Raw genomic sequence first — 10,673 nt, forward strand, 5'->3', positions numbered from 1 at the left:
TCCTACACAATGAGAACAGACAAAGGTGACCCTTGCTAAGCCGGGGGACCCTCCAATGCATAAGTTAGGTCAAGGGAATCTGGGTTGAAGTAGGGAGTAATGGAGGATGTCAGATCTTGCGTTCCTGTAGTGGTGAAGTCTCAATGTATTTATACCTGACTGTTGGACAGTCCGGGCCCGCTATTGTCGGCACGATTTGCCCAATCAGCGGGATACTGAGATCGTGAGGATATCATATGCAATCCGTGGATCGTGTAGTACATCGTGCGGATAATGCGTATCTGGGCGCGAAGTATTCGACCACGTTGGCTTATGGTAGTTTCCGAATTTAGCAGACGGAGTACCTGCCTCAACATATTGCCTCGGCTCGGCTTGTCTTGACAAGACGTCACTCAGCCTTGGTCATTTAGCTTGCTGAAGAAAACTTTCTTGGTCCGATTCAAATTCCGAATTGAGCTAGTGGACCCAACCTCTTACTTGTCAAGCGCTTTGGAATCTTTCTATCGGAACCTTCCACTTGAAGTCTGAGGAAAGATGTCGGATTTATCTTATCGGGTCGGACTTCTTACAATCGACGTCAGTGATCGGATCGTTCGTCTTCCGTCAGATGTTAGGAAAACAGCTTATCACTTCCGATCGGAGTGTTGAAGTCACTTCGATCTGCAATCTCAAAGTAAGAGCACCTTTATGATATATGACCTCTTTAGAGACGCTCACACCGGGTCGGATGAGCATCACCTACGTTGTTCACACGCTTGGTTGAATTAGTTTGGTGCTTACCCTTGGATTTATCAGAGGCTCGGATCTTCCCATGACAAATGATATCTTTTCTATTTTTCCATTGGGATGCAAACCACTCGCTATTGTTCTTTTAACCATACTTCTCACTACCATAAATTGATGGTTGGGATTGCTGGGTCACTGTAAAAAGGTGGTAAACTAACATACGAGCCTGTTGACTAAACAACACATGAGCAAAGCCAAAGGCGTCGTCCAATCCTATCTCTCCAGTTCGTTTTGCCTCCATCGCAAGTCATCTTCCAGGGTGTGTCTCTCCCAGATGGGGTCAAAATTCTGTGTCTTCAAGTAATCTGAACTGTCCATGTTGTGAACCATGATTTATTAATTCTACTATAAGGAAAACGCATTGAATGGATGATTTAGACCATTAATACTCTAAGTGAATTTAGTGCAATGAAAAACGTATCCAATGGCTTTATGATTATCAATGAAGTGTAATTATAGCATAGCAGTTTTAATTTAAGATTGTAAAGAAAGAATTGGACAGTTCAAATCGTCGGACCATCAAAGCATGTGCGGCCTGTAGTCGGCGACATACGCCGACACCATGTCGCGACAGACGCAAAACCAACTTCTTTCTACGAAGCAGAGAATCTTCCCATCAAGTCAAAACATTAGATAGGGAGAGAGCTTTTAAAGGGTCGGATTTTTTTGAGAGAGAGCTTCTGAAACCTTGGTTTTTAGAGAGAGAGAGAGAGAGAGAGAGAGAGAGACAGAGATGGGGAATTGCATGGCAGCGCCTGTTAAATCCTCTCAGACACCAAGCACCACTAGGCAATCTAGCCCAGGTATTTCTTTTTTTTCTTTTTTTCTTTTTTTAAGAAATAATATAATTATTAATTAATCAAATAAATAAAGAAATAAATTAATTTTTTCTGGGTCTCAGAAAATTGCATCTTTTTTCCATAATCTGACTTGGGTTTCCCTTCCTGTCTCGTAAAAATCGGTTTTTTCGAATTTTTCATTTGGGTGTTTGCAATAGGAAATGATATTTAATACCCATCTTTTCTAATACATACACTTCTTTTCTACTTGTGTACTAGAGATGTATGTTTCTAGTATGAAATACTCTGTTCTTATTCTACCTCAAGAGGTGAGATGAAAGCACTGTGAAAAAAGAAAAAAGAAAATTCATCATATGAACTGCACTTTCCTTTTTCAGTAGAGAAGGGAAGTTGATATTGACACCCATCAGTTTTGGTTTGCCTACCACCATTTACCATTTTTGGAATATAAATAGTAGAAAGTTGTACTATTTAACATTTTAACTTCCAAAAATGGAAAATAGTTGTTTTCAAATGAAAATGGACGGGTGTCTAGAAAAAATAATCTCTTTATTTTTAATTTTTCAAATTTCCTATAATAACACGTGGTTTATTTTCATTTCACGTTTTTTGCATTCTGCGCTTTCTTGAATTTTCTTTCTTTTCCATTCATAATTCCTCATGGGTTTCTTTTTTCAGACTTTTTATACTACAATCTCATATTCAGTTTTCGCTTTTTCCAGCTTTTGATTCAAATTTCTTTCCTTCTTGCATAATCTCACATGGGTTTATCTCAATTTACCCTCTCTTTTTTACTTTTTTTTTTTTTCTGTAATTGTAGGTGCTTCTAAGAATAATAGCAATGAAGGGGGGTTTTCGGGCAGCAGGGACACGCACTTGAGAAGCATGGATGAGGCATTTCCGGATGGGCAGATCCTCGCTACTCCCAATTTGAGGATTTTTACTTACGCCGAATTGAAAAGTGCAACGAGGAACTTCCGATCAGATACTGTTCTCGGGGAAGGGGGATTTGGGACAGTTTTCAAGGGTTGGATTGATGAGAAGACACTTGCCCCATCAAAGGTTGGGAGTGGGATGGTTGTCGCCGTGAAGAAGTTGAATCCTGAGGGCATGCAGGGTTTGGAAGAATGGCAGGTAATTGAATTGAATTACATTCAAGAAATTGCTTTTTGTATATACTTTTTATTCATTTATTTGATTTTTGTTATGGTCTTTTGAATTCTGATTTTGTGAGAATGTTTGATGAGGAATTACAGGAGGATCATTGACTTGAGGCTTTGAAATGAATACACAGGTTTTCAGTTCAGTGTCGAGTAAGCTAGACCCATGCTCCATAATTTTCTTAAATTGGAAGATCCTAGGCAGAAACCTTGGGTTTTTTTTTTTTTTTTTTTTTTTTTTTTTTTTTTTAAATTTAAATTTTTAAGTTTAATGTCGAAATAGCTGTATTTCCCCTCTTAACTATCCATTTGTAGGCCAAAAATTGAAAGATTAGGATTATCTTACTGAGTAGTGAGGCCCAATTGACTAATGATCTGGACTCTGGATTATTGAACCATGGGCCCCAGTATCGGAGCTAAAAACCTGAGTATACAATTGAAAGCCTTTGGTGGAGGTTCTTATCATTCCCCATGTTTGCTTTTATTGGAGGGACGAAAGGCAAACCAATTTTAGAATGTGTGTTTTTTCTTCTAAATTTTAATGATTTTTGTATTTGAATCTATTTATTGAAGAGTAACAACTGCTTAGATTCAACAAATTGGTTTCTCATTTTACTATAGCTTTGTTAGATGTTTTATAGTGAATCCTTTTTTTTTTTTTTCTTTCCCTTATCTCTTAAATATGAGAAATTAGATTAGTCTTTAAAATATTTTCTTATTCGTTTTTCTTTTTGTTTGAAACTTTGGAACTGTTTGGATGGATCCCCTGATGGAAGGTGGTCCTGGTCTCTCAGACAATTCTAACCACCTGATTAAATCACCCTTTACCAATGCCATGTGGAGCAAGGGTTGACTTTTTTCCTAACCATGCATTTGTAATCTCCGCAAGTACACTAATATATAAAAAATAACCTAGATCAGTTTGATGTTGGAGGACAAACCATGTGCCGTGGGGCCCACAAAATGAAAGGTCGAGTTCTAAAACATGTGTGTTACATGAACAACATTCAATGCATGATACATCAGAAGGAGAAATAGAAGTGTTTTACACTGGATTGTCCCCTGTATCTAAGGACCTGTTTGGTAGACACTAAAAACGAGTCTATCTCATTTTAGTTCTAATTATGTATTATGGATCATGATTGTTGGCTATCAAGATTATTTTAATACTTACCAGAAATAAATACGGTATCTAATACATAGTTACGGTTAACTAAAATGGGGTGAACTCATTTTTAGACATCTGCCAAACAGGCCTTAAGACTTCGTTTGGATTCAAAACCTGGTTTCCTAAGAACCAGGTTTTGTAGGTGTGCCTGAATCAGTTCATCCATATTGCCATTTTTAGGTTCTCTCCTTTCTTGAAATGGGAGTCCTGAAAAAGCAGCTAAGCATCGGTTTTCCAAAATTCTCAGTTTCTGAAACTTGAGACAGAGAGAGAGAGAGAGGGCCCAATTTTGTTGGGCCCAATTTTGTTTAGAGAGAGAGAGAGAGAGAGAGAGAGAGAGAGAGAGAGAGCTAGTGGGCCCAATTTTTTTTGAAGAGTTATGTTTCCTCTGCTTGTCCATGGATTTTTTGTATGAGAAACTTCTTGGCAAGTTCTTTCCCTTTCTTGTAAATTGTTTTGATTATTTTCCTTCTTTTCTTTTCTTTTGAGAAACTTCTAAGCAGGCATGTCCTAGTCTATGAAATGAAAAAGTCATCACCTACTCCTTAGAGGCCTTGAAACTTCCAAACAATTTATTCCCTTTTCTGTAATACTATCATGCAAACATAATAACCACCTACATGGGTAGTAAGAACCATGGTTAGGCCTTGTTTTATAAACGATCTAGACCATCCATTTTGTTGGACATTAATTAGATGGATATGATTTTCATGTCAAAGTATTTTTGAGAGGAATGGAGAATTGGAGGTAGGGCCCACAGAACAAACACCCATATCCATGATTAATCGACTTCTCGTCATAAATGATCTAGACCATTCATTTTTTGTCCATTTATCATGTGCCTAGGGTCATCATGTCAAAGTTATTCTTGAGAGGAATGGGGAATAAGAGGTAGGGCCCACTAGATAAACAATCTGGATTTTGTAGTCCATTCATTGAATGGCTACAATCATCAAATCAAAGTGATCGTTGAGGGACAAGATTTTAGAGGTGGGGCCCACATTATTTGGACGGTCCAGATCCTTGATCAGAAAGTTTTCATTATTGATCTGAACCATCCATTTTAATGAACATTGGTCAGACCGTATAGGGCAATCAGAGCCTGGGAGAAATAGGTAAGTGGGGTTGGGACCCATGAGTTGGATGCTCAATCCATGATCCGCCGTTTTTGGTCGTAAATGATTTGTACCTTCCATTTTATTGGCCATTGATCAAATGGATGGGATCATCATTTCAAAGTATTCTTGAGAGCAAGGGGGACCATCCATTTTTGTTGGCCATTGATCATATGGCTAGGATCATCATATCGGAGTTATTTTGGAGACAAATGGAATATTAGATATGGATGGTCTGTATCAATATTAGGTACTTGCTATAACAAATGATTTGGACCTTCGTTTTGTTGGTTGTGGATCAAGTGCCCAAATTAAAGTGATCTTCCAGAGGCATGAGAAATAACAAAATAAGATTGGGACCAACATGATGGCCAGTTGAGATCTATGATTGGATTGGACTGTCTATTTTTGTTGACTATTAGTCAGGATCATCTGTTAAAAATGATTGTCAGAAGTCATGAGCAATAGACAAAGTCTCCCCTTCGTGGCCGAAATTGATAGTCACAATAAATTTGAAGAAAGCCGAGAATCTATTTGTCTGGATTCTAGAGTATTTGCACGCAAGCAATTCAGGAAGTTATTTGTCCTGAGTTGCATTCTATTGAGCAGATGACAACATCTAAGTCCTTGACGGAAGTTCCCTAACAAAGTTGTAGTCAAACGAACTCTTAGAGAGTAATCCTATCTCTTTCTATTTTATTATTGTTTTTAATTAATTTTTTTAGATGTGATTTCTGGATATGATTTATATAGAGTTTGTTTTTATTTTCAAGCTACTTGCTTATTGTTCTTTGCTTAAAGATATAGCATATAAAATAATTACAAATAAGCTATTTAATTTGTTATTTTTACACACCCAAATAGAAATTTTGCATTATTATTCTCTTTATTGTTTTAAAAAATAATAAATTCCTGTATATTTCTCAAATAGTTAAATTATTTGGGTAAGTGTGGATTTATTTGTTATTTCTTTATATTAACTTTATTTTTAAATCTGCTATTTTATTTTCTTAGCTTAATATAGTTTTGTTCATTGGTTTGTTTATTTGTCTTTCTATGCTTTTGTTATTAGTCAGAGGTGAATTTCTTGGGGAGGCTTTCTCATCCAAACCTTGTGAAGCTAATTGGTTATTGTTTGGAGGACAAAGAGCTCCTCCTAGTCTATGAATTCATGCCAAAAGGGAGCTTGGAAAACCACCTTTTTAGAAGTAAGTAGTTGTATTAGCAATATTTCTCTTTCTTAGCATTCTAGTTATCTTCTACTTGGCTTCTTTGCCAATGTCATAAGTTTTAGTGGTTCTTATTGTATTGATCATGGCTTAAAATCTTGCCTGAGATAATACTTATCATCCAATGGGTAATGGGTTTTTAGGCCTAATGATTCGATTCAGACGTGCAAGCAGATGATGTATTGAACATATCATCCTATGCAAATCGATGCATATTGTTTCTAGAGCAGTACAAAGATTCTACGATGTTGGGATTTAAAACCATCAACCATGATTCAAGATCCCAGTTTCATTTCAGTGCATACAAATGGCCCCTTGCAGTGATTAATGGAAGTGCTAAGCTACCGCACCTAGGAAGAATGCATGACCGGTAGTTTAATACCCAAGTTGGATAGGGCTGTTGGACCAGCGGAACTGGCCACCAAACCAGGCCAGGTCACAATAATACTCGTTCAGTTGAGGGGAGAATAAAAAGAGATGCGATTGCATTAGTCCAAGGCCAAACCAAAGACTTCTACTTGAAAATTTTGCTCCAGCCACTAGCTTAGAAACAGATTGCTTGTGTTTAGAGCATAATTTTCAAGTAGAAGTCTTTGGTTTGGGGTGTCCATGTGCATCCCACGAAGCATCCAAAAGGTTTGGGGCTGCTGGTGGAGATGTTAGTAGAAACCCATTTCTATTATTTTAGATTAATGATATTTCCAGGCCAGAGCAGGTCTGAACGGTTGAACCAAACCGCCCACAAAAATGGGACCAGGTCAGGTCGGTTTTTAAAACATTCTACATGGCACCTCTGACTTACAACTGTGAGAGTTCACTACAGTAGGGACTGGGCTAGTTAAAGCTGCATTTTCCTTACAAAGTTTGAAAAAGATTATACATGTTGTCCCAAAAAATAAAAATCTGTCTCCATGTTGATGCATTTTTTGCAGGGGGTTCAGCTATCCAGCCATTGCCATGGAGCATACGGCTCAAGATATTAATAGGTGCAGCTAAGGGCCTCGCGTTCTTGCACACATCTGAGAAGCAAATTATATTCCGTGATCTTAAAGCATCTAATATATTGCTTGATTTGGTAAAAACTTTTTCCTAATTGAGCAATGGAAAATTTATTGCTTGGTTCAATTGCTTAATAGGGTCTTCATTTTTATGCAGAATTATAATGCGAAAATTTCTGATTTTGGGCTGGCAAAACATGGGCCATTGGGTGAAAATTCGCATGTCACAACACGAGTTATGGGCACATATGGATATGCAGCTCCTGAATATGTAGCCACAGGTAATGCCCAATCTTCCCTACCAATCTACTATATGCCTACGTGTAGGGCTGGTATTGGGTGAGCTTTGGTTGGGTCAAGGTCAACCCAAAGCCTGACCTGATTGCTAAATGGGCTCAGCATCCAGGCTCGACCCTAACTGGCCATTGGTGCCAAGAGACAAGGTGACCCAGGCTTGCCCATGAACTGACTCCTAAGCCCAAGCCGCACACGTGCGTCAATGTTCACGTGTGTATCACATGTGCACGCACACACAGGCACCATACATGCACATGGACACCCACCACACATGCACATGCACCACATGCGGGTGCGCGCACATATGGGTGGATCATGTTGGGCTCAAGGTGGGGCCAACGTTAGTCTAAGCCCGACTTTCTGACCTGAGCGGAGCCCAATCCAAAATTCAATAAACTTGACCCCTTTGCTTGTTCTGCAGGTTGACCCAACCCACTGCCAGCGCTACATCCATAGCCCCCAGCCCCCAGTTTTGTTTTTCTTCCAAGTAGTCTTTTGTTACCCACTGTAGGATTTGGAAGTTTAAATTGATACCCAGTGCAAGTTTACATATAATATCTTTGGTCCCTGAGTTCTTACAAGTAGGGCCCACACGTGTTGACCCGGACCATTTATTCGATGGACCCCACCATGATGCTCTTAAAACCATCCTGGTGAGAAAGAATCCCAACTCTTCCAGTCTGTGGTCTGCAAATAGATGGTTCGGAAAAACATAGACCATCGCTAGGCATTCAATGGGAAGAAGGCCACAGATTGGACTTTTAGTATATTACAACTTGGGGGAATTGTTATGGTGATGGGCCATTCGCAAATCAAAGGTCCAGATCACCAATGCATGGGCCTCACATGCACTATTCATATCCAGAGCTCAAAGATTACATGTTTCCCCTGAATACTGAAAAACATGGAAAAATAAAAATAAAATCTCAATTGTTTACTCTAATTTAGGACATGTTTGGTTGCACCAGATATCATGAAGTTTCTTGATATTAGGCAAGAAATTAAATTGATAAACCATGATATATCATGATATTTACCCTCACTAAATGATATAAAAATAAATAAAAAATCCTTGACCTAAAAAATGTCATGCCTGTCCCGATCAAGCAGGCCATCTTTATGTGAAGAGCGATGTATACGGTTTTGGGGTGGTCTTGCTAGAAATTCTCTCAGGCCAACGAGCTCTCGACACAAACCGTCCGAGCGGTCAGCACAATTTGGTAGAGTGGGCAAAACCATATCTATCCAATCGGAGAAAGCTATCAAAGGTCATGGACCCACGGATCGAGGGCCAATATTCATCCAAAGGTGCATTACAGGCAGCTCAGCTCACTCTCAAGTGTCTTGAGTCCGACCCAAGAACCCGGCCGTCAATGAAAGAAGTGGCGGCGGCGTTGGAGCAGATCCAAGCCATAAAGGACAAGCCCAAGGAGTCTAAGGCCAGCGCTGCTGCCACACGCACTGCAGGCGGTAACCATGGTCACCATCATTCTCCTATCCGTTCGCCTTGCCGTTCACCAATTCATCGGAATAATGATGGTGCTAGAGCCCATGCGGTCCCTCAGCTCTCCCCAAGAAGATTGAGATGACCTCCAACTCAAATGGCTCTGTTGCAAGTGCATGCACATGTGAATGTTCAATTGTATCTGATTATTGAACAATTCCACCGCTTTTTATTTTTTTCAATGTGAATGTTTGGATGTTGAGGTGATTTGTTTCAATGGATGATTTTTTCTTATTTTGTAATGACGAGATGGTTTGGGTTTGTAAGCACGAATTCTACAAGTTTTGTTTTGATTCTACAAGTTGTGAGTTTCAAATACCATTTGACATCTTTGCATTTGTCAGTGAATTGCATTTTGTCTGTTTGGCTAGCATGTTACCAAATTGCAAAGGTGGGTCGTTTGGCAGGTTCAATTTAAAACGAATTGGGTTTTGTCCAACTTAGGATGGGTCAACATGAACCTGATTGACCCAACCAGAACTTTAGGTTGGGTTGGGCTAGGCCGAAAATCCTCAACCTGATGCCATCCCAGGGATGAGGACTAGGGTATCTTGAACCTGCCCTTATATGCATCACGTATGCATATGAGTAATGACTAAAATCTTTGTTCTAATCCATGTTTGGATTAGAACAAGCATGGATATATATATATATATATATATATATTCTAGGGGAAAAGGAAAGGCAATGATTAGCCCATGATTACTTTCAAAGAACTATTGAAACATGGATTCCATTCTTGATTCCTCTAACTAGATAGAAATGACTGTTGAGTCACCTGATGGTTTTGCAGTTGCATGGTAGAAATGGAAGGAAGAGATTATCTTCTTCTTCTTTTAAGATAATCCTTGATCCATAAGGTTAAAAAAAAAAATGTAATAAAATTGAGTATAAAAGATGAAATGCCTTTTTTGGAATGAGCTAAGGACTATGCATTATTGATGGAGAGGAAGCAATAAATTGGGGTTTGTTAGGACCAATGCTACGAGCTTCCAAGAATGTAATGTAATATAATGGGATTTTTGCGAAGTTGATTGTAATATAATGAAATAGAGCCATTTTGAGATTCCCTATTAAATGAGGCATGAAATGGAGCCACTACGAATCACTTGTAGGAGTTGAAGGAAGCTTTGGGCTAATATTAACTCTCATGGGTTAGCGAGAGTTACAAAGGAAGCTTTGGGCTTATATTGGTCATGGGTTGATAACGGGAGTTTTATAAAAACTACAGGTTCATCACTCTTTTAAATTTTCAAAGAAAAAAAAAGAAGCAAAAATAAATGAATAGATAGAATAAAAACAAGTCTTTAAGTGAATCCGACTCTTATGGATCTTTACTCTTGCTCTGGTGGTAGACTCTCAGGAGTTTCAACACTCGGTCAAGGTTTCGGTTATCCATAGGTGATGAAATTCCACTACAGCGTGTGTAAAAAAAAAAAAAAAGACTCTTCAAATATTAAGAACAATTATTATGAGAGTTTTCAAATAAGCCGCATGTCTTTTCGTCTTTGGACCCAGAAAGTGCTGCTTTTAAATTATTAATCCGAAACAACCTTTTATATGCACCGTTAGCCTTCGAACCCGCTCTCCATGAGTCTCCGCTGTAATTTGACCAA

At 38.7% G+C, this 10,673-nt stretch overlaps 1 protein-coding gene across 3 annotated transcripts; it reads left to right on the plus strand.

Annotated features, from left to right (window-relative positions):
* The first annotated feature begins 1,435 nt into the window (after positions 1-1,435).
* LOC131237014 (probable serine/threonine-protein kinase PIX13) lies at positions 1,436-9,387 on the plus strand. Of its 3 annotated transcripts, XR_009166974.1 has the most exons (7): positions 1,436-1,589; positions 2,407-2,720; positions 6,102-6,237; positions 7,191-7,333; positions 7,414-7,537; positions 7,975-8,040; positions 8,664-8,794. XR_009166974.1 is itself a non-coding variant. In XM_058234624.1 (6 exons), exons 1-6 carry the CDS (start codon positions 1,520-1,522, stop codon positions 9,140-9,142), a joined length of 1,266 nt encoding a protein of 421 aa, XP_058090607.1. In that variant the 5' UTR covers positions 1,436-1,519; the 3' UTR covers positions 9,143-9,387. The 3 variants fall into 3 exon arrangements, 2 of the variants coding, with proteins under 2 accessions (XP_058090607.1, XP_058090608.1); XM_058234624.1 differs by lacking the exon at positions 7,975-8,040 and having other exon boundaries at positions 8,664-9,387; XM_058234625.1 differs by lacking the exon at positions 8,664-8,794 and having other exon boundaries at positions 7,975-8,477.
* The last annotated feature ends 1,286 nt before the right edge of the window (positions 9,388-10,673 follow it).

The sequence above is a fragment of the Magnolia sinica genome, chromosome 2 (assembly GCF_029962835.1).
Source record: "Magnolia sinica isolate HGM2019 chromosome 2, MsV1, whole genome shotgun sequence".
Taxonomy (NCBI): domain Eukaryota; kingdom Viridiplantae; phylum Streptophyta; class Magnoliopsida; order Magnoliales; family Magnoliaceae; genus Magnolia; species Magnolia sinica.

Excerpts from the sequence above, each read along its gene's own strand:
- LOC131237014 (XM_058234624.1), top strand. The coding sequence starts at position 1,520 with ATGGGGAATTGCATGGCAGCGCCTGTTAAATCCTCTCAGACACCAAGC. Across the intron at positions 2,721-6,101 it reads AGGGTTTGGAAGAATGGCAG|TCAGAGGTGAATTTCTTGGG; the intron begins GTAATTGAATTG and ends TTTTGTTATTAG. Across the intron at positions 7,538-8,663 it reads TCCTGAATATGTAGCCACAG|GCCATCTTTATGTGAAGAGC; the intron begins GTAATGCCCAAT and ends CCGATCAAGCAG.